The sequence below is a fragment of the Gopherus evgoodei genome, chromosome 5 (assembly GCF_007399415.2).
Source record: "Gopherus evgoodei ecotype Sinaloan lineage chromosome 5, rGopEvg1_v1.p, whole genome shotgun sequence".
NCBI classification, from domain to species: domain Eukaryota; kingdom Metazoa; phylum Chordata; order Testudines; family Testudinidae; genus Gopherus; species Gopherus evgoodei.
Genome location: NC_044326.1, coordinates 111826344 through 111850279, shown reverse-complemented (window position 1 = coordinate 111850279; position 23936 = coordinate 111826344). Strand labels below are relative to the sequence as shown.

Below are 23936 nucleotides of genomic sequence, written 5' to 3'. Positions count from 1 at the left end.
AGGCTACCTTGAATACATCTAACTTATCTAAATATTCTTTAACCTGTTCTTTCCCTATTCTGGCTTGCATTTCTTTCCCCTTATTAATATTAATTTGCTACTTTAGTCACAATTTACTACTTTAGTAAAGATGGAAGCAAAACAGGCATTAAACATATCAGCCTTCTTGATGTCTTCCATTATTAGCGCTTCTTTCCCTAATTAGAATACCTACACTTTCCTTTGTCTCTCTCATACTGCTAATATATTTATAGATCCTCTTCCTATTGCCTTTCATGTCCCTGGCTAGATGTTATTCATTTTATGCCTCAGCCTTTCTGATTTTGAAGGTACAGGTTTGTGTTATTTTTTTTGTACTCCTTGTTAGTAATTCATCTATGTTTCCAGTTTTTGTAGGATTCTTTTTTTATTTTCAGGTAATTAAAAAGCTCCTAATAGACATGTTGGTCTTTTACTATTCTTCCTATCTCTCTTTGCATCAGAATACTTTGCTGTTGCACTTCTAATATTGTCTCTCAGAGAAATTGCCAAGTTCTCCCGAACTACTTTTTCGTTTAGATTTTCTTTCTATAGGCTCTTCTTTTCCAGTTCTCTGAGTTTGTTAAATTTAGCTTTTTTGATGTCCATTGTCCTTTTGCTGCTCTTAGTTTCCTTGGAATCATAATGATAAGAGCTATCACTTCATTTTCACCCAAATTGCCTTCAGCCTTCAGATTCACAACCAAATTCCTCACTGTTAGTCAAAACCAAGTCTAAAATGGCTGTGTTCTTGGTTAATTCCTCCAACTTCTGAAACCAAAAGTTATCCCAATACATTTCATTTTCTGTTTTGCTGTGTTACTTTAACTACTCAGACTTTTGTTGTTAAAGTCCCCCATTACTACCAGGCCTTGTGTTTTGGAGAGTTCCTTTATTTGTTCTAGGAATGCCTCTTCCTCCTCTTGACTTGGTGGCCCATAGTTAGGCGTGGCAGGATTTAATATAAATCAGTCTATGATGGTAAACATTGATTTCACTTGACACATTGAAATGGATGGAAAAAAATATTGATCCGCATTGGTGGGAATGCAGTCTCCCCTGCTTGTGCCTGCAGGGATTGGGCGTCACCAGTCCTGTATCAGTGCAGTGAGCCATTTGCAGCTCCGCTGTCATGGACTCGCTCACTCACTCACCCACCATCCAGGAGTGTTCGAGCCATCCTCGGGCAGGAAATTTTCATCAGTACGCCGTGCCTGTGGGCTTGTCCAGTTCATTGCAATCCTGGCTGGGGGTCTCTGCTCTGCCAGGCCAGGACTGCAGCCTCCACCATGTCTTGCTCCCCAGTGTATTGAGCCCCTTGGTCATGTAAAGAACCCCCTGCAGCCCCGCTGTCAGTTCTGCCCAAACCCCAGGCCCAAATCTATGCCTCCCTTAATTTCCAACAACAGTAAAAACTGTTAAAACAAAAAAACTTAAACAAAAATTAATAGTCAAAATTTGAAAAAAATAAAAATCAAATTCTGCCAAGCCTATCTATAATAGACTCCTACAATGATATCACTCCTGTTTCCCCTTCCCCCCTTTATCTTTACCAGAGACTTTCAGTTGGTCTGCCTCTCACCCTCTTTCAGGATCTCATGGTTTTCTCAAGGCTCTTTATAAATTGCCTTCATATGATTAATTACTGTTATTAACAAGTGTACTGACTAATAGAAGATTCCTGCATTTACCTGCTAACTGTTTTGCATGACCTGCAGCCTCCGAGCTGGCTTGTTTGTGGCGTGCTGCTGCAGACTTATCTTTTTCAGTTTTGCTAGAGCTATTCTCCAAGGAGGAAAGCTTTTCTGCTGCCGCTTTCTTGGCTTCTAACTTCTTTTGCCTGCATGTCTTAACAGGCTCTGCCAGCATCCTTACTTTGCGCCTAAAGGAGCTAAGGACTTGGATGCTGCCATTCTTCTTTTTCTGTTCTTGGCCCTCAGTACTTCCAAATTCATCAACATCAGAGACTTTGTATAATGGGAGTACATGCAGCTGCTCATCTTCTGGTATTTGGCCAATTTCACGATTGTCTTCTCTGGTTAGTGTGCACACCTGTCCACAAAAGGTATGGTAGAAAAATTATCAGAAATCAGCATGAGAAGAACAGAAAACTCTGTGGAGTTTTGGCCTATTTTGCATTACATTGTCAGCTCAGATAACTCTCTAATGGCAGGTAGTTGACCACTAACATCAGATTGCAAGGCTCATGACATAACCAACATAATGCCAAATAGAGCATCCAATGTAGTTATCAACTGAATGCTAACTCCTGCCCTTTTTTTCGGGGGGGGGGAGGGGGGAAAGGAATTGTTTAGACTTTAACTTCTTTTTTGCTTCTAGATTCAGCATCCAAGCGTGCAACTTTCCTCCTCCGCACTCCCCCCGCCATGTTTGGCAATATTAAGGGACACTTTATACAAAATGTGTATTTTCCTCACACTCCATATTCCACCTGGAAGTAGGCAGGATAGCTATGTGTTCCCAAAAGTTAAGTGAATTCTTGGGCCCACGGTCAGGGAACTGAAATGCTAGGCTCCCTGGAACTCTACAGCCAGCAAGATTTTTTTTTTTAGGTTGTGGCCCGATAGCTAGCTACATATTAGCAATGCTGTTTACTATTAAAAAAAAATCCCATGACATTACATATACTTTCAAAGACCACCCTAAAATTCCAAGGGCAGCATAATGGTACGGCAGACTCTAGGGCCTTGTACTGGAATGCAGGCTCCTTCATTGAGTCAACCTCACATTAGATGTTTGAATGCCAGATACAGTTTCAAGGAACTGCTGCAGAGACACAGCAGTAGGCACATCTTGTGAACTCTATCCAGGATATAAGAGGTGATGGAGGATCTCTCAAAGGGAATGAGAAGCTGGAAGATAGAAAGATCTGCAGGAAAACCAGCCAGTCTTGGGGAGAAAACTCAGATGGAAGTGTATATTTTGTTAATATGGTTTTGAAGAAAGTCAAGCCCCAGGAAGGGAGTAAGTTTAGACTCTGTAAAATATTTGGATGTTCTGCTCAGACAGTGGTGAGAATAGCACCTGCTTATGGGCACTGATGCAGTTACTTCAAATTACAGCAAGCTAGTCACATTTTGTTGTTGTTGCATATTTTCACTGACAGCAAGCAATAGATAGACATAAGCCATAAACTCTCCTATTCAATGAAGCCAGCAAGTCTTGTTCAGCTATATTTTTCAGTGTTGAGTTCTGGAGAGTAGCAGAGTTTTGTGGGACAAGAGCAAGGGTTTTATTTAGTACTGGCCAAAGAACAGAAATGATGTTTGAGAGGATTTTGACATTTGTTTTTATTCTGATTTGAAATTAAAGCTGAAAATTTTGAATTTTCTGCAAAATAAATTTGAAGGAATTAAGTCTTTCAACATCAAAATCTTTTGGTTATAATACAATATGAAATAAAGTTGAAATTTATAATGTAATACAAAATGTTAAAAATTCAAAGTGAAAAGTCATTTTGAGAGGAAATATCACAATATTTCACTCCCAAAATGTCAAAATATGAACTTTTAGCATCATTGTAAATACCACGCCCCCTTTTTTCCTCCGAAATGGAATTTTGGCAAAATCAAACTGATTTCACTAACTGTTTCAATTTCAAACTACATTTTCCAGTGGAAAACGGTGCCACTGATGTTTTTCAGCCAAATCTACTTTAGATCTTTCTCTAAAGTCTCATTTAAATGAAAAATCCTGTAGGGATTGCACATTTTAGCTCCAGCTACTGATGAATGTTTCTTCTTTTAGAAGTTAGCTTTATGTGCAAGATTAATAGAAATTTAGATAATGAATTAAATATAAGAAATCAGTGCTGAAACAAGGCAGCTTTATGCAGCACTGACTTACCAATGTACTCCCATTCTGCATATTGTGCAAGTCTCTGTGAGCATGAGCACAAAAATCCAGGCAGGCAGTGACCCCTGAGAATGGACGACCTTCTTTTAAACCAAGACGGCACTCTGGTGCTCTGTGTTCATACTCAATCTGGAAACAGAAGTCAAGTAATCACTGAAACTTATCTGGACAGCCCATTACACAGAATTACTACTGAATACCTTAGCCTCCTAATATCTTGGCAATGGCAGAGTATAGTTCTTTAGAGGTGAACAATTCCAAGAAATTACTTTACGGTACTAAAAATGAGAATACAAGCTCCTATTTCTTTTCTTGCTACTCATTTCCATGTTGCCTTGTTCAAAATCCATGCTTCTGCCATTATTATATTTGTGTATTTAGCTGACAATACTTCTCTTTCAAGATCACTTTTCATTTTCCTGGCATTGGCTAGTTTCTCCAGATGATAAAGTACAGTATACAGTTTGAATGTCTGGCATGTTGTTAAGTTATAAACACAGGCCCAGAAATGTTGAACTACTTAGGAAAAGTGCATTTCCTTGGAAAACTGACTTCCAATGGGCTGTATAGAGAAGTCAGTGCAGAATATGACCATTAGATTGTAATTTCTTGGCACATTGACAGTCTTCCACTATATTTGATATAACAGCAAGCAAGATGGTGCTCAAAAATAGATAACTGATAATCAGCACAATATTTTCTACTGTGTTTTCATGACTAATTTTCAGTGTGAAATGTTCACACTGAAACCACAAGTCACACACAATTCTTGGTTTCACATTTTATTAGAGAGTTAGAAGCTGTCAAAAACTTCACTAAGATTCATGAACCTTTCAGGTGAACATAGGCTCTATTTTGAGTAAATTTATGGGTTGGCATTAAAATGTGAAATTTGAGGTTTGGCTTCCACACTAGGAAGAACCTGGCTAGTTTGGTGATTATTTTTATTTTTAATTTGAGATATTTATTTCATTCAAATCTGAAAACCAAAGCAAAGTTTGAGAGATGTGAACCTGTGCAATCTGAAACAAGAGGCAGAGATTTGGATTCAAATCTGATTAGAGTGAGATTAGGGTTCTGGTTCAAGGCCATTACAAAGACAGGAATCATGTTCAGATTCCATCGGGCTGAAGGTGCATGAGATGTTCTTGCAGAATTTCTGCGGGATCTAAATTGGAAAATCCAATTATGGATTTGCCCTGGAACAAAACATGCAGAGACAGGTTTGGATTGAAGTAAATCAGGAAAATGGAACATCTGTCAACTTAGCCAGTGAATAATGCTGAATCTGGAAACCTTAAGGACCTTATCAATCACAGCAGCAAAGCGTTTGCTAGTGTGTTAAATGTTATATAATGTATTGAGTGAGCAAGATTTAGTCTAACATAAGAGCAATATTGGCACAAACTGTAAACAATAACTTACAGCAAAGAACATGCATTGGCAAAGTAAAGCAAAGATCAGATTATTTTAGTAACTTTGCCAACTCTTTTTGACCTACCTGGTTGTTATATGCATCTGGTGCAAGTTTCTTGTAGGTAGGTGCCATCAGAGTTGATAGGTTTTGCAAATTGGACTCTAGCTTTTCTTCCTGTTATCAAATGAAATAATTTTAAACCTATTATCACCTAACCACCCATATTACTATAAATGCAATCTACCATCTTTAGAAGATACTGGACACTATGATACCACAGAGATGACTGGTATAAATGACTAATATGCATTGTAAATGCCTTGTAATTCTTGCTGAGATAACTGCACCTATAAATCTCAGTTATAGTGATCCCTTTTATTGTTTTTAAAAGCACAATGTATGTCCAGAAATGAGCTTCTATGATCCTTATGAGGAGGCATCATATAACGCTCACCTGATTTATAAGAAAAGATGTACCCTACTATGTAAAGGTTAAACACAAGCACGATATGACTAGTTATTACAGTTTTTTGAAAAATAAAAAAAATCTCCTCTTTAAAAACCTTGAGAGAAAAAAAAAGAAAAGAAAAAATAACAGAATGTCCAATCAGCATCAATTTAATCCATCTAATTTGAGAGTTTTACATACTGAAATCATAACACTTCAACACAATGAAATTATCTCTCTATGTAGCAATTTAAAATTATTGGAATACTTCAGACTTTGAAAAAATGACAGTTTTTGAGCAATCAAGAGTTGTGGGTGTGGCTAGTGTAGAACAATTTGGGATACAAATGAACACTTACTTTTTGTTTTTAAGAGAGATACAATCTTTCAAAATGAAAGGCTCTTAAAAACATGAAGTACTCTAATAAATTGAAGTTGCTCCACTATTTTCTCATGCCCAGAATTCTAATTTCAGATCTGTTTCTTACATTGAAAATACAGGCCTCATTCCAAATTTTTAAAAAGAGCAGCAGATTTACACAGAGAAATGTAATCATTTGGGGAATTTGTATGTTCATGAAAGCATGTGAAAAGCTGTGAAAAATCTATCAGTTTTGGTATGCACTAACTTGGTTAAAAAAGTTTGACCTGCTAGTTTCAATCTTGAGTTCTGGGTTCACAGGAATCCAAAATCACAGTATGACATTATCAAAAACTTTTCACTGTGTCCCTTTTTTTGGTTGCTATCAAAGCCTGGAACCTTTACGTTGCTTTCCTTTCCAGCCTACAAGTTACAACTCATGAAATGTCACTTTTTCTTTGAGTCTTTGTGTAGATCCCACGTGTGATACATATCACACTTTCTTTGTTGCGGTCTCATCGAGCATAGGTATTTTCATAGATTCATAGATTCTAGGGTCAGAAGGGACCAATGTGATCATCTAGTCCGACCCCCTGCACAAAGCAGGCGACAGAACCCTACCCATCCACTTCTATAACAAACCCCTAACCTATGCCTGAGCTATTGAAGTCTTCAAATTGTGGTTTGAAGACCTCAAGCTGCAGAGAATCCACCAGCAAGTGACCCATGCCCCACGCTGCAGGGGAAGGTGAAAAAACCTCCAGGGTTTAATTTTATAATAGAGGGAAAAAGAGTGTCAAAAGTTACAACTGTCTCAGTGATGCTAACATTTTTAATAGAATATCAAGTGTGCTAATATAACCCACAGACCATATGATGCCTGCTAGATATAGTACAAAGGCATAAAAATGTCACATGAACAGATAGTTTAAAAAAACGTAAAAAAATTCCATGATAAATGTTATCAAAATTCTTGCCTTTTTCATAAAATTTTGAGAATCCAAAAAATGTGACCAGCTCTCTAATTACATGATAAGTCATGGACTATATGTCTGAAATGCTAAATATTATGGGTTTTGCATAAAATGGCCCCAGCTTTTAGTATGTTATGTGGCCCATCCATCAGCAGACAAGCCCCACCGTAGGGGACACATTTGCACTTGTATGTGCCAAAAAAGTAAGCCAGGCAATCAGAGAGTAGAACCCTCCACAGAAAGGCAGCCCATTAACAATTAGTAGGCCTGTTAGCTGAGGGTATCTAGAACCCACTGGAGTCAGAACTTCAAAGTCAACTTGTTCCCCAGCTACAGGCATGGCTGCAGAGCTCCATGACATGCTTTGATATGATCAGCATGCAGTTCTGGGTCCAGTACTTACAGCATCTTAGAGGCCACTCTGGAAACCTTTCCTACACTGTCGGCGAGGCAGCAGCATCCACTGAATGAGTCCTCCCAGTCCTTTCATTCTTTCACTCCCACTGTATCTCACAGCTCCCTCATACTGTCTCCATGCAATTTAGTCCAGCTCGGAGCTGCAAAAAGTTATATGCCTCAACCTAGTACATCCTGTATTCTGCCATTGTGGAAACTGTATGCGCAAAGCTTGTCTGTGGGCCTGATATAGCCACAACTCTTCTGGGTGTGCCCTTTCACAAAACCTACATATATTGTTTCATGTCTCATAGTTTTGACCTGCTGTCAACATTTTGGCAGTCAATTAAGCTGGCTCAGTGGGAGGGGTAAATCCATTTTGACTGACACCTACTTAATTTCCCTGTGTGGGTGGATTTCAAATTAGATTCTATCCCTGTGTCTATTGTACCTCAACTCCACAAGAACAGAAACATTTTATACAATGAGGCAAACTTAACTTTAAAATTAACACCAACCTCTTTTGGATCATCCCCCAGCAGCTTAAACTTCCTTGGGACCTTGCTTCTGGCAAACTTGCACCCATTGTAGTACATGCTCCAGGAGCAACCAAAGGAAAAAGAAGCACCACAAGTCTCAGGGTCCAGCCCTTGACATGCACAAGTCCGTCTAAGGAATAAGAGAAACATTTATGAGGCTATCAACAGCATGTAGAGCCATACATGGGTAAAAGTCTGCATGCTTGAAAGTTCATGCAATTCATGTCAACTGTGTACATGTTCATGTATATGGGAGTAGAGTTCTTTCGTGTGGCATTTCTCCTTATTTGCCCACCATTAGTGCAGGATTTTTGCTTCTTTTTGGCTTTCTGTGCTTGAATAGCCTGGCCCAGGTTTTAGCCTCATAAGATAAAGCTTTGTCAAATAAATGGCCTCTTGACTTTCTAGGAAAAACTAGTTAACTCACTGCTGTTTGCCAACTGGGATAGGACTAAGTTCCTGAAACAAAGCCATGCCCATGCTACCAAAAAGAGAGAACAGAATATTTGTAATAAAGTAAGCCTTGTTCTGAATGGAGTTTCTTTCTGTGTATAGCCATCAAAGGGAGAACGAGGCAAAGGAGAACAAGCTGTACAATTTCTTAGCTGTAAAATAGTTGACTCAAACAAAGATGTTACAAATCATTAAATATTTTGACAGACTATCAAGGTTTTGTTAGCCACTAAGCTTTTTAAAGTGCTTCTCTGTTTAGATGAAGCCTTGAGAGAATTTGTGCTCACTTATCTAATTTTTTTGTGGGTGAGGGGAGATTTAAAATGAACTGTCATTAAAAACTGTAGCCACACAACTTAATCTTATATATAAATCACACAGCTCAATCTCCTTATGCACTCTTGTGAGCCTATATGGGAAAGCACATATATTGAATGTCTGTTTTATATTGAGATATTTTAATTGTGAGTGCAGAAAGAGGTCTTCATTGACGGTAATGATGCTTAATTTGTCTCCCACACAAGGACAGTAGGTTTTCCAAATCTCAAAAGTAGCTTGCTCTCAAGAGAAGTTTCTTCAAGCCAGGAGCGGCTCCAGGCCCCAGCATGCCAAGCGCGTGCTTGGGATGGCATGCCGCGGGGGGCGCTCTGCTGGTCACTGGGAGGGTGGCAGGCAGGCTGCCTTTGGCAGCATGCCTGCGGAGGGTTTGCTGGTTCCGCGGCTCCGGTGGACCTCCTGCAGGCACGCCTGTGGGAGGTCCACCGGAGCCGCGGGACCAGCGACTGGCAGAGTACCCCCCGTGCTTGGGGCCATGAAATGTCTAGAGCCGCCCCTGCTTCAAGCCCTGAATATGTAACTTGAATTGGCTAATTCAAGATGTACACATCTTGCAGCTTCTGAACTAAAATCCTCCCCCCTGCCATGACTTTACCGGTGTTACATGGGGTGAAATCCAACACAGAATTTGCCCTACTGGATCTAGATAAACTTTTGTGAGTCAAATTCTGCTCTCTATCAGACAAGGACAAGTACAATTACCACTGAAGTAATGAGCCCTCTTGTGTTCTCATTTACGCCAGCCTATATCAAGCGTCACTCCAGTGAGGTCAATAGTGACACCAGTAGAAAACCAGTGAGGGGAAAATCAGATCCAAGACTTAAGTGGAATTTGTGTTTGTTTGAGAACAGCCCTTTTGGCTGTAGTTTGATTGCATACTCAAGGGGAAGGAGAATATGATTTGTTTCACTTACTCTTCATTCAGGGCACACCGTCGGTTTGTGAGTGTGCCATACTTCCTTAGAGTGTCGGTGAGTTCAGAATACAGTTTGTCTGCCAGACTCAGGGAAATCCCCTCCCATACCAGGATAAGGATCACTATCACTGCAGTTTCACAGGTATGGCCAGCTCGTTCCCGTACCAAGCAAAGCAGCTTTTCTTCGTCACTACTTCTACGAACTACCTGCAACACCATCCCCCCCCCCAAAAAAGGCATTTCTTAATGAGAAGCAAGAGAACATGAAACCTTAACAGTAATGGTAAAAAGTTACATTTGCCAATAAACATTTTCCCCCTTGATGCTTCTGAGGGCTGGTCTACACTAGGGGGGGAAATCGATGAGACGCGATATATCGATCCCCGAGAAATCGATTGCTACCTGCCGATACGGCTGGTAGTGAAGACGTACCCTGACACACAGATTCTTGCCTCCATTGAGTAGTATATTGATAAGGGCCAGGATCGTTCCCTTCTGTTTCCTGAAACAGAGGGAGTCTAGATGAGATAGATCCTGTCCGAAGAGCACAGAAGAGCTGGGGTAGGTGCAATGCCACCTTTGCAGAATATATCCTTTATTCTCTGAGCCAGGAGGGTATTATGGCAGAACAGAGCACTGCTGTAGTAGAGGGGGCAGGAAAAGCTAGATACTCTCCATGGTATTTCCCTCTGCAGAGATGGCAGTAGATATCTGTACACAAATAAATCCTCCCTAAAGCAACAGTGAATAATTTAGGCCTCTCTTTTGCAAGAGCCACACAGATTGGGGGAAGAGATTAGAAAAGCTTCACAGACGAGCCTGCCCTCATTTCTCTCCCCTGATTCCTGCTGTGCCCAGATGACAAATTGCAAACTTGAGGTCAGCCTCTGTGTGTTGTGACCTCATGTGCCCTTATTATTAATTATCATGTGTAAACATTATGGCAGCACGCACACGTGATTGGTAGGTGAAGTTCAAACAAAGTAGAAAGACAGTTCCTGCTTCTCAGTGCCCATATTACTGTGGGTATTTCTACCAGAGGGTACAGTCTGGCATACAAAAAGACTATCATTAAAAAGACATCAATTTGTCCTCATCTTTTTTCCTATTAACCAGCCCGAAGTACTCAGTAATGATCATGCCAGAGCAGAGAAAGTTTACTAAAACAGCGTGCTGCCTCTGTTGATCAGAGAGTGTATTTTCAAAACATTGTAGTAGTGCTGTTGCATCTCTTAATTATTTCTACGCTAAATGTAACAGTAAGAAGCGTGTCTAATATTCTGGCTCTTAAGAGAATGTATCTTCTTTTTCATAACTCTAGGCCAAATTTTGCTTTCACTCACACGCATGCAAGTCAGCTGAAAGAACTGCAAAGGTGTGAGGGCAGAAAATGGCTCAGAGTGGACAAGTGGGCCGACTGAGATATTGTTGGTACTTAGCTCTTTTAATTCTACTTCAACTAAAATAAATACATGAATGAATGATCAAACTGAACTAGATTATTAAGGACATGTAGATATCACTCTTACCCATTTAGCAATAGGACATCCCTGAGAACTTTTGCCTTCTTTTCCAGTATAGATGACCCTCTCAATCCTTATAGCTTTACCCTTCTGTCCAAATCTTAAACAAACAAGCAAATAAAAAAAATACAATAAGCAGTTGAATTTGAATGAGGTCTGCACAAATACTTAAAATTTGAGCACAGTTCTTCATCTTATCTTAAGAAATAAACCTCTTAGCTCTAAGCAAGAAGGGGTGAATCATAATGTTTCAGTCTTATTCATATCAGTACAATAATATGTTGCTATGGTGAAAGAGGCCATTTTGTAAAATGTATTTAGTTGGTCATAAAGGACTAAAACTGTCCATCTGTGCTAAATTTTTCAAATCAGATAGCTCCTTTCTGTAGCGAATTTGCTGTATTTGATCATTTGGAAACACACATTTGACAGGTATTTTAGCCCCCTGCCTTTTTATTTTTAACTGTAGGTAGTCATTTTTTCAGTTTATCGTCATGGAATAGTTGGGATGCAATAGTTACATTCACTCAGGAGCAGCGCTAGGGTTTTTGGCATCCTAGGCGGAGGTCCTTCCACACTCCTGGTCGTTGGTGGCAATTCTGCAGTGGGGGAATCCTTCCGCGCTCCCAGTCTTCGGGGCACTTCAGTGGCGGGTCTCAGAGCGAGTGAAGGACCCGCCGCAGAATTGCTGCCAATGACCCAGAGTGCGGAAGAACCCCCTGCTGCCGAATTGCCGCTGTCCCAAATCCTGGCATCCTAGACGACCGCCTAAAGGGAAGCACCGACCCTTCATTAACTCACTTTCTATACTGATTTCTGCTTTAGACACAGCATAAGTTAGCAAAAAGTCACAAATCAATTATTTTAAGACATAATCATAGATTATCATCCATTCCTAGTCACTTGTTGCATTTAGTATTAAGTATAGATAAGGATTATGCCTGCCTTCTATACCTAAGCAGGGCTAAAGGATACACTAAAATAATGTCTTTGATAATGTGTCTGTAAACCTTTGCAGATTTGGAGATCTGGTTTGATTCTCACTTATCTTGATGTAAATCAGGAGTAATTACACTTTTGGAGTGGAACCTGGTCCAAAGTTGTGAGTGTGTAAGAACCACAGGCAGTAGCATAGCCCAAAGGGGACATAGTCAGCTGTCCACGCGCTCCCCCCTGCAATGAACCAGCCGGCAGTTTGAAGCCTGCTCTGTGCAGAACAATCACTGCATCTATAAAAACTGTGAGATCTGTTGTCATTTCTAAACACACTCCTCCTTCCGTGTCCCCCAGAAGCATTTGCTTAAAGCCGCTGCTGATGTTGTGGTGCCCTTCTGCACAACACAATAATGTACTAAAATTGAAATAGCCCACTTAGTTGCAAATTTGAACAGCTCTCAGTAAATGCAACATTAATTTAGCCACATTTCATAACTGGGCCAAATCCTGTTTTTGGGTGGACTACTTGTGCAACTCTGTTAACATCAGTCGTGTTGTATGGACATAAATGAGGGTAGCATTTGGCCCAGATCACATTCTACTATATATGTAATATTCTAACTAGTAATAGAAAGCATTACAAATGTGTTGTGTGGGCAAGGTAACTCCGCTATTGGAATGTTCAGTTTTGCTTTTCTTATTTGTGTTCAAATTAAATACAAATGTTTGTATTAAATTTTCTTCATCAGTAAAAGAAGGGGAAAAAGGAATAATTCCTAGATGTGGTGCTGTGGAGTTGCAATTCCATACTACCCCGGGTAATTATATAGGTAAAATCCCAATCATGTTGGACTACACGTGGTAAAGGCAATTAGTATGTCGCCTTTTTCCTAGTTAAAGGCTAAGATGTTAATGTACAGCTGTTTTTAAAAAAAATTAAACATGTGCAAAACAGTTTTAATTCTTTATAAAACCATTTTTCCTATCAATTAGCTAATCAGGTTGCACTGCAATATGTTTCTATAATATTATTCTCACAACAGTAAGTTATACAGTGAAGATAAGATATACTTTTTATCTCTTCTGACCTCTTTCCTTAAGTTGCAAAATAGGAGCTGATAGTTTTGAGTTATGTGAGCAGTGTAGAGGATGGATGAGGGAAAAGATAAACACACGTTTCCATGGATTCACGCAAGACATTTGTTCTCACATAACTAGAAATTCCAGACATAGCTTGTTTTGTAGATCTAAAGGCTTAAAAATAAAGCCAAGTGTGTTGAAAGCCAGTTCAGTAATGTCAATGTTATAGTATGTTTAAACTCAGCAGTTGGATATATGTGTTTTAGAACATTTGTATAGCTATTTCAGTGTGTGTTTAAAAGGAAGGTTGACTTAGGGATGCAGTATTAGCTGTAAGAGCCAAATGGCTGAGGAACTACGAAGCTATCTTGAACCACACAGCTCCTACAATAGAAAAGATTCCCAGCCTGCTTCTGTTCATGTCATGTTTGAGCTTTTCTGGTGAAGCCAGCTGAGGGTATGAGGGTTGTCAATCAAAATACCTCTAGATCTTCTCCTGATGCCAAAACAGCAGAAATTTAAATGCAAAAAAGTGAATACAATAAATTGTGAAATCAAGCCCTCAAAAGTCAAAACGTTTGAAAAATTAAAGTTTCTTCTATAACGCTGCCAAAGTCTCCTATGTAGGATTTTCTGTTTTACTGATTTAAATGTAAATATTAAGGCCTAAATGGTAGAACTAAAGCCCTGAGCTGGGAATGCTGTGAAGTTACAAACGTACTGCATCCCAGGTGCGGCCTGTACCGCCTTCTGTAGGTGCGTGCTCCCCTGTGCAGCGAGGAGTGTGGGATATGGGCCACCCATCCTATCAAACTGCCCTGCAGTGGCTCAAGAGCATGAGTACTAACCATGGGGCAGACTGTCAAGGAACAGGGCACAAACCTCAAATTGGTTGCAAGTTCCTTACTCAGATTTCACCAACCAATTATTGAGTGTGAACCCCTCAGGCACTATAATAGCCTTCACATGGAGTCAGAGACAGTCCCCTTGGGTACTCCGATCTGTCTTGCCACCCAGGTGAGCCTGCCTTTTTGACAGATTAACTCGTACACCAAAGGTCACAGCAATATTCAGGCAACCCCCAATCCTAAAAGACTGGTCACTTACCCCAGATCAGTTACACTTTATATCTCACACCAAAGAAAATGCTTGTAGCCAATCCTATAATAAACTATCTAAAGATTTATTAACAAGGAAAAGGAAACAAGAAAGTTGTTTACAAGGTTAAAGAAGGTAAATGTATATTTACACAAATGAGTTCCAATCTTAACTGTCAAAAAGTAATAGAAGTTTCTATAATAAACACGCTCTAGACGCCCCTTAGGGCTAACCCAGGGAGATCTTTTTTCTTATGCCCAGTCATCCTTGTCTTCCAGAGTCCAAGCAGCATAAAGATACAGTTCCTTCTTGTTAGGGGGTTTTACTCCCTTCACTTGCGCTTTGAGTTGAAAACTCAGCTGATAGGAAGAATAAACTTGGATGTCTCTACTGGTCCTCTATCCAGGGTTGGGGTAGGGATCAGGTTGGGTGATGGTGTGTACATTTCTAAAATCCCAACAAAATCATGTGATTTATCCCTTTTAGGTACCATCACAATAGGAGACACCCAGGGACTTTTTGATTTAGTGATCATTCCTAGGTCTACCATGCTCTACAATTCCTCCTGAATTTGCCTTTGCATTTCACTGTTAGCATAGGCTCTGCTAGGAGCAGGGCAGGGCGCTGTAGTTTCAGTAGAGTGCATTATTTTTTAAATTAAACCCAGGAGGTTGGAAAATGAATGCCCCTGCCTGTGGTATTTCAAGAGAACCAATATCTCCCGCTTTTGGCTGGGTTCAAACCCTCTCAAATCTCAGTGCTCTCCAGAGTAGTCTCTTTGTTACTTTCCATGACCATATCCATTACAGGCGAAGAAAATGTTCCCTCAGAAGTATAACAAATCATATTCTCTGTCTGTGAGCCTTCAATCTATTGACATGTACTGTTTGCACAGCTTCCCTGCCATGGGGTTTCATTACATCATAAGTGACCTCATTCCCTCTCTCTTTTACCTCAAAAGGTCCCTCCCAGGAATCAATACCAAATCACCTATATCAAAAGACTTTCTTTAGCATGCCTGTCATACCAAGCTTTCTGAGACATCTGACTCCCTTCAAGGTTCTGATGCACTAAGTCCATCATAGGCATTAAATTGTCTTTAGAATGAGTGGCATACTCCCAGACAGCCTTTCCTAACTCCTCTGTACTACCCTCCCAGAGTCCTGAATTAAATCTAGAGGTCCCCTCACCCGTCTCTCATCAAGGAGCTCAAAAAGGGAAAACCATGTAGACTCTTGGGGTACACAAACAACAAATAAGGGAGCAAACATCTCAGTCATTCTCTCGCTGGGTACCACACATCCTCATCAGAGACTTCAATATCCTACGGAATCTTTCTACCACCACATTAGTTTCTGGATGGCTGTGGTGGCCTTTATATGCCTCACTCCACACAACTCTTGTAACTTTCTGAAAACGACACGCATGAAATTTGCAACACAATTTGACAAGATTTCCCTGGGAAAACCTACCCTGCTATAACTGGTCATTAGGACAGTAGCCACAACCGCTTGTACATTAGATAGAGCTCTCATTTCAGGTACCTGGTGGCAGAATCCACCATAGCCAGTATACATTTCTCTCCATTCCTGGAAGGTCTGGGTAGGGGTCCCACAATGTCTACTAACACTTTGGCAAACACCTCCTTAATGATGGGCAATGGCTGCCATGGTGCCTTGCAGAATCCATTTAACCTCTTATGCTTCTGAGATATGACACAACTCTTACAGTACTTTTTTACCGTCTCACACGTGAGGCTAATAAAAATTCTGTTGGAGACTATCACAAGTTCCCTTCACCCCTAAGTGTACAACAATGGGGCAATCAGGAACTACCTGCAGCCACGCTGTCCTGTACTTATCAAACACAAGCACCTGCTTGCAAACTTCACCGTGGTGCCTCTTTTTCCTTATGGAACCCTCCCTCTACAACAAACCTCCTTCTAGAAAAAATCTACCCTTTCCTTCCCCATCAGGATATTATTCTGAGCTGCACTCTTCTCCTGGTGCAGGGAAGGATCAGCCTCTTGAGCCTCAATAAATTCCTTTTGTGTTTCACTTAAGTTAAGAGCAGACTCTGGCAAAGCCATGGAATCTCTGGGGAGAGACTGTTACTCACAGCTTATAAAGGACTGGGGGCATTTCCTTCCCCCTTGCACCCTTCCAGCTATCCGTAGATATGCCAGGTGAAATACAGCGATACTCTTTCTGGCTGCAAGTTAAAACATTGACCTGATTAGACATGGCTAAGGTATCACTACCTATTACAATATTAGTGGGAAGTAGAGTCCTAATGCCCACAATAATATCTCCTTTAAAATCCTCAAACTTAAGGTAGACCTTGGCCAAAGGTACAGAACATTCAGCCAAAGCTTAATATATTTAAACTCTTATCAGGAAGTCTGTCTTTCTCCCTTATTAAACTTTCCTTGACCAAAATGAGGGCTCTGTGTCCCTCCAGCCCTTACAATCTATGCCATTTCTGTTTAGCATTTTACATAAATTCTGAACTACCTTCCCAAGATTCAGTCCTAATATCGTTCAGAATTATTTTCTCCTGCTCTATTGCTGCCTCTGAGCCAAGGTAGTGTCACTCACTGTGGCAAGTGGGGGTGTGGATTGTGAGGTCACCTTAAGTTTTAGGCAATATGATTTTATATGGCGGGGAGCCCCATAGTGATGGCAGACTACTTGATTTCCCTTTTGGTCCCTGGGTTCCCTTGTTGTTGCTTTTTTTAAATCAAAGTTTGGGTTACATTTATTTTCAATCTCCTGATTTGCCTTCCACTGGGATTTGCACTCGCCATGGGCCCTTAATGCAACATATTTATCAGCAATTTCTTCAGCCTCGAAAACTGTGATTGGCTATTTATCACAGATGGCTGCCTTTCTCACATCTGTAACTACCCATAACAATTGCTTCTGAGCCATCAGATCAGTTTTCCATATTCACCTTCAGCATTCCTCATCATCACAAGTGGCCATTATCCTGGCACCTCCCAAGGCTACAACCTCCATTTTCCATTTTCTCATATAATTTACACATTTTATGTACATATTCAAGATGACTGACATTGTCAAACATTCTGAGGTTTCTATACTTCAACTGATAGGTTTCAGGGGTAATCCTAAATCTTTTCAATACTTTTTCTTTAAATTTTATATACACCATGGCATTACTCTCCTCCATATCATTAAAAACTTGTCTGGCTTTCCCAGTTAATCTGGTTAAGAGGACAGACATCTGTTTCTCTGCTGGGATATAGTGCATCCCACATAGTCTCTCAAAGGTGGACAGGAACTCTTGTATACAGTCAGTTTCTTTATAAGTTGGGTGGACTTTCTCCCACTCCCTTGCATGGTGGTGGTGGTGGGGTGTACTCACTGCATGGAGAAGCTTTTTTTGTGCTCCAATATTTTGAGCTGCATTGCTTGAACTTCCATCAGATTAAAATGGGCTCTCTCTCCAGCTGCCTGGGCCTCCCTGATTGGCAGTTCTGCTATCAGTCTCTCATGCTTGAGTTCTTCCTGGGCTCTCCAGTCAATTGGGCCAGTTTCTCTGTCGAGGTCTCCTCTGTGGCATCTCAGGTAGGAGGGTCCTAGGGCTCCACCACCTCTTCTTCCCCTGGTGTCTGGTCAAAAATTATGAGCAAAGTTCTTAGCTCCTGAAGTGGGGCTGCCTTTTTATAGGATGGTCCACTCTCCAAATGTAACTGTTCAAGTTCTTTTCTCACAAGACCATCATATGACTGTGGTTCACTCGTGTCTATTCTTTATCTTTTAGAACTTTCAGTATCAATTTAAAACTTTTAGTAGCACTGGGGTTAAGATCTATAACCTTAATTGACCTGTGGTATGTGAATCCTGTCACAACTATGCCAGTGACAAGCTGTTCTGCAGTGGCTCAAGAATGTGAGTACTAATCACAGGGCAGACTGTTAGGGAACAGGGCACAAATCCCAAATTGGTTGTGAGTGCCTTACTCAGATTTCACCAACCAGTTATCAAGTGTGAACTCCTCAGGCACTATAACAGCCTTAACATGGAGTCAGAGACAGTCCCCTTGGGTACTCTGATCTGTCTTGCCACCCAGGTGAGCTGCCTTTGTGACAGATGGTCCCTTACACCAGAGATTACTCTGAGTCCCAAATGACCAGTCACTTACCCCAGATCAATCACAATTTAGATCTTATACCACAGACAATGCTTATAGCCAATCCTATAGTAAACTGTCTAAAAACGTATTAAATAGGAAAGGAAACAAGAAAGTTATTTACAAGGTTATAGCACATAGACACAAATGAGTTCCAATCTTAACTTTCAAAAAGTAATAGAAGCTTCTATAATAAGCAAGCTCTAGATGTCTTTTAGGGTTAACCTAGACTAAGCACTGGGGATCTTTTTTCTTATGCCCAGTCATCCTTGTCCTCTAGAGTCCAAGTAGCATAAAGATATCATGCCTTCTTGTTAGGGGTTTTTATTCCCTCTCCCCTTGCCCTTTCAGCTGCAAACTCAGCTGATGGGAGGCACTGGATGTGCATCTTCATTGGCCGGGGACAAAGTTTTTTGTCCTCTTTAATGTTCCACAATAGTTTGTCTGGTGTTGAGAGGCCTTCCTTGTTGGCCATGATGCAACACCTTCTGTTGGAGATCAGCACTTTATATTAGTTAACAACTCTCTTGTCTGATGATATACACAATCACAGAGGCTTATGATACATCATTCAAATATTACCTTACAATATAGGACACAGATGTTATAATTAATGATGATTAATGCATGCAGGAACTTACAAACATTCAATACAGTCTAAACAGTAATCACATTTTTATAATTCTAATACCTATTTTAACAATACTAACGCACCAGTGAGCCAGACTGATGTCAGCTATGTATTTGTCAGTTTTCAAGTGAGGACTGGGATCCTGGCATGAACCAGACAGCATCACACTCTCTTGTTAGAGTTGCTAATGCTGCTTACCATGTTAGACAGAAGTACTTGGGCTAGTGCAAGGTCTGCAGCTGGGGCCATCCCTGCACAAGAATTGAAGGGGAAAGAAGTTCCTTATACTGTACCACTCCCCTGTGGACCTGCTAGCTTCAATCTGGCCCCAGTAGATCAGGTTCAAATCCTACAGTCCTTACTCAAGCAAACTTCAAAAAGCCTGGGTATGGAGTAAGTAAAAACAGAGAGAGAGCAGAGTGAGGACCTCAGGATTTGGCACATAGTGTCTCTGCACATATGGGTTGTGCAGTATGGCAATATTCAAGTGGCAGCAGAACCTTACTGTTGTATGCTGGAGTTCTCCACTTATTAATGTTAGCAGTGTTTTACATTTATGTAATATATAAACGACGCACATCTCTACATAACTATTATATATATATCCTAAGCATTTGTATTGCTGGTAATCTGGAGAATGCTAGTAACGTAGTATCCCGTGATATATAAAAGACGGTTACTTACCTTGTAACTGTTGTTCTTCGAGATGTGTTGCTCATATCCATTCCAGTTAGGTGTGCACGCGCCGCGTGCATGTTTGTCGGAGATTTTTACCCTAGCAACACTCGGTGGGCCGGCAGGGCGCCCCATGGAGTGGCGCTGCTATGGTGCCGGATATATACCCCTGCCGGCCCCTCCACTCCTCAGTTCCCTCTTGCCGGCTACTCCGACAGTGGGGAAGGAGGGCGGGTATGGAATGGATATGAGCAACACATCTCAAAGAACAACAGTTACAAGGTAAGTAACCGTCTTTTCTTCTTCGAGTGCTTGCTCATATCCATTCCAGTTAGGTGACTCCCAAGCCTTACCTAGGCGGTGGGGTCAGAGCGAGACATTGCGGAATGTAAGATCGCTGAGCCAAAGGCGGCATCATCTCTAGATTGCTCGACCAGTGCATAGTGGGATTCGAAAGTGTGGACTGAAGACCAGGTAGCAGCGCGACATATTTCCTGGATAGGAACCTGGGCCAGGAAAGTGGTGGACGAGGCATGAGCTTGAGTAGAGTGGGCAGTGAGATGGCCGATCGGGACGTGGGCCAAGTCATGGCACGTCCGGATACAGGACGTCACCCATGATGATAGCCTCTGGGAAGAAATAGGCATGCCTTTCATATGCTCCGCGACCGCTATAAATAGCTGAGGCGAGCATCTGAATGGTTTGGTTCTCTGAATGTAAAAGGCAAGAGCCCAGCAGATAGCAGGGTATGCAGCTGTTGTTCCCGGCATGATGCGTGCGACTTCGGGAAGAAGACCGGTAGAAAAATGTCTTGATTGATGTGGAAGGCGGAGACCACCTTGGGGAAGAAAGCCGGGTGTGGTTGCAGCTGTACCTTGTCCTCGTGGAAGATCGTGTACGGGGGGTCCACCATCAGGGCACGAAGCTCCGATACTCGTCTGGCCGATGTTATAGTAACTAGGAAGGCCGTCTTCCAGGACAGGTACAGCAGTGAACAAGTGGCTAACGGCTCAAAGGGAGGGGCCATAAGCCTAGCCAGAACAAGGTTGAGATTCCAGGTAGGAGAAGGGCGCTTAACCGGAGGATAGAGTCGCTCCAAGCCCTTAAGGAACCTGGAAACTACCGGGTGGGAGAAGATCGAACTGCCGGATTCCCCAGGATGGAAGGTGGAAATCGCGGCTAGATGCACCCTTATCGAAGAAAGTGCCAGGCCCTGCTCCTTGAGGTACCATAAGTAGTCTAAGATAATGGGGACTGATACACCTGCAGGAGCAAGGTTACGCTGGGCGCACCAATGGGAGAAGCGCTTCCACTTAGCGAGATACGTCGCATGCGTGGAAGGCTTCCTGCTTCCCAGGAGAACCTGTTGCACCGGGGTGGAACAGCGCAACTCAAATTGGTTTAGCCAGACAGCAGCCATGCTGTCAGGTGGAGGGACTGCAGGTTCGGGTAGTGAAATCTGCCGAAGTCCTGCGTTATCAGGTCCGAGTAGAGCGGCAGAGATATAGGGTTCACCCGAGATAGGTCGAGCAGCATGGTATACCAGTGCTGCCTCGGCCACGCAAGAGCGATCAGGATTAGCCTGGCCCTGTCTCTGCGGAGCTTGAGCAGGACTCTGTGAACGAGGGGAAAGGGCGGAAAGGCATAAAGTAGACGACCTCCCCAGTGGATCAGGCAGGCGTCCGAGAGGGAGCCTGGGGAGCGACCCTGCAGGGAGCAGAACACCTGGCATTTCCTGTTCTCCCTGGAGGTGAAGAGGTCTATCTGGGGAAAGCCCCACTTCCGGAATACTGAAAGGAGGACGTCCGGGCGGATGGACCATTTGTGGGACAGGAAGGATCTGCTCAGGTGATCCCCGAGAGAGTTCCGGACTCCCGGGAAAAAGGAGGCTACCAGTTTTATCGAGTGGGCTATACAGAAGTCCCACAGTCGCATCGCCTCTAGACAGAGAGGGGAAGACCGTGTCCCTCCTTGCTTATTTATGTAATACATGGCCGTTGTGTTGTCTGTAAAGACTGACATGCCAGTCGGACCGCTCTCAGCTCTCGGACATTGATGTGAAGCCCCAGCTCCTGAGAGGACCAAAGGCCTTGAGTACGAAGGTGCCCTAAGTGAGCACCCCAGTCAAGAGAGGAAGTGTCTGTTGTCAGAGACACCGAGGGCTGTGCTGGGTGGAACGGACGACCGGCACACACCAGGGAGGGCGTCAGCCACCAGTTGAGGGAGCCCAGAACGCTTGGTGGAACCGTAATTACCATGTCTATAGCATCTCTGCGAGGACGATAGGCTGAGGCGAGCCAAGTCTGAAGAGGATGCATGCGCAGTCTTGCGTGCCTCGTCACGAAAGTGCACGCAGCCATGTGCCCCATGAGGATGAGACAGGCGTGGACAGAGGTGGTTGGGAAGCTTTGTAGCCTCTGTATGAGGCAGACCAAAGTCTGAAAGCGGTGTGGGGGTAGGCTGGCTGTTGCAATATTGGAGTCCAGCAAGGCCCCTATGAATTCTATCCTCTGCGTAGGAAGCAGAGTGGATTTGTCCAGGTTGATAATCAGGCCTAAACGGGTGAATAGGTCCTTGATGACATTCACGTGGGTGGTGACCTGAGCCTTGGAGGTCCCTCGAATGAGCCAGTCGTTGAGGTATGGGAAGACATGCACTCGACGACAGCGGAGGGAGGCGGTGACTACCGCCATACATTTCGTGAATACCTGACGGGCCAAGGAAAGATCAAAGGGAAGGACTGTGAATTGATAATGTTGACGATTCACCACAAAGTGTAGGTACCTTCTGTGCGGAGGGTAGATCGCGATGTGGAAGTATGCGTCTCTCATGTCGAGAGCAGCGTACCAATCTCCGGGATCCAGGGAAAGGATGATGGTACCCAGGGACACCATGCGGAACTTGAACTTTCTCATGAATTTGTTCAGTCCTCGCAGGTCCAGGATAGACCGAAGGCCTCCTTTCGACTTGGGAATTAGGAAATATCTGGAATAGAACCCCTTGCCCTTCAATTCCTCTGGAACCTCCTCTATAGCTCCCATGGCAAGGAGCTTGGACACCTCCTGCAGAAGGAGTTGCTCGTGAGAGGGGTCCCTGAAGAGGGACGAGGAGGGAGGATGGGAAGGAGGGGTCGAAATAAACTGAAGACGGTAGCCATACTCCACCGTGCGGAGGACCCAGCGGTCCGAAGTCAGCTGGGACCATGCAGGGAGGAATGCAGCAAGGCGGTTGGCGAACTGAAAAGGATCCTGGGAGGCAATTGGTACGGTGCTCTCGGGCGCACCCTCAAAAGTTTGGCTTCGGTCCCGCCGGTGGCTTGGTAGGACCGGAGTTGTTACCCCCCTGTGGTCCAGACTGTCGTCTGCGAGAGGTACGACCTCGCCTTCTGGAGAAGTCCTGCCTTGGACGAAGTGGGGGGTAGGAGTGCTGGGGCTGCGGTCGGAAAGGTCGCCTCTGAGTCTGTGGCGTATGCATTCCCAGCGAATGCATAATTACGCGATTGTCCTTCAGACTCTGGAGGCGAGGGTCCGTCTTCTGGGAGAAGAGGCCCTGGCCATCAAAGGGTAGGTCCTGTATCGTATACTGGAGTTCAGGTGGTAGCCCTGACGCCTGCAGCCACGATATACGCCGCATGGCATCCCTGATGCGATGGTTCTAGCCGTCGAGTCAGCAGCATCTAGTGAGGCTTGGAGGGAGGTCCGCGCCACTTTCTTCCCTTCCTCCAGGAGAGCTGTGAATTCCTGGTGGGAGTCCTGTGGGATGAGCTCTACAAACTTCCCTACTGCCTCCCAGGTGTTATAACTGTACCGACTCAGGAGGGCTTGTTGGTTCGCCACCCTGAGTTGGAGGCCTCCCGCCGAATAGATCTTCCTACCCAGCAAATCCATGTGCCTGGCCTCCCTTGATTTAGGCGCAGGGGCTTGCTGGCCATGGCGCTCCCGTTCGTTGACGGACTGGACTACCAACGAACAAGGAGGAGGGTGCACATACAGGTACTCGTACCCCTTGGATGGTACCATATATTTGCGTTCAACCCCCTTGGCTGTGGGTGGCACTGATGCCGGGGATTGCCAGATGGTATCCGCTCGCGCCTGTATTGAGCGGAT

The 23936-nt window shown here is 43.0% G+C and overlaps 1 protein-coding gene across 1 annotated transcript in view; it reads right to left on the bottom strand.

The window, feature by feature from the left end:
• Window positions 1-23936, bottom strand: part of TET2 (tet methylcytosine dioxygenase 2) — a 96206-nt gene that overhangs the window by 6759 nt on the left and 65511 nt on the right. The window contains exons 4-9 of the mRNA XM_030564492.1: window positions 11265-11358; window positions 9734-9942; window positions 8009-8159; window positions 5396-5485; window positions 3886-4023; window positions 1710-2070 (exon numbers count right to left, since the gene is read on the bottom strand). Of these exons, the coding sequence (XP_030420352.1) occupies window positions 1710-2070; window positions 3886-4023; window positions 5396-5485; window positions 8009-8159; window positions 9734-9942; window positions 11265-11358 (1043 nt within the window). The remainder of the gene's footprint in view (window positions 1-1709; window positions 2071-3885; window positions 4024-5395; window positions 5486-8008; window positions 8160-9733; window positions 9943-11264; window positions 11359-23936) is intronic.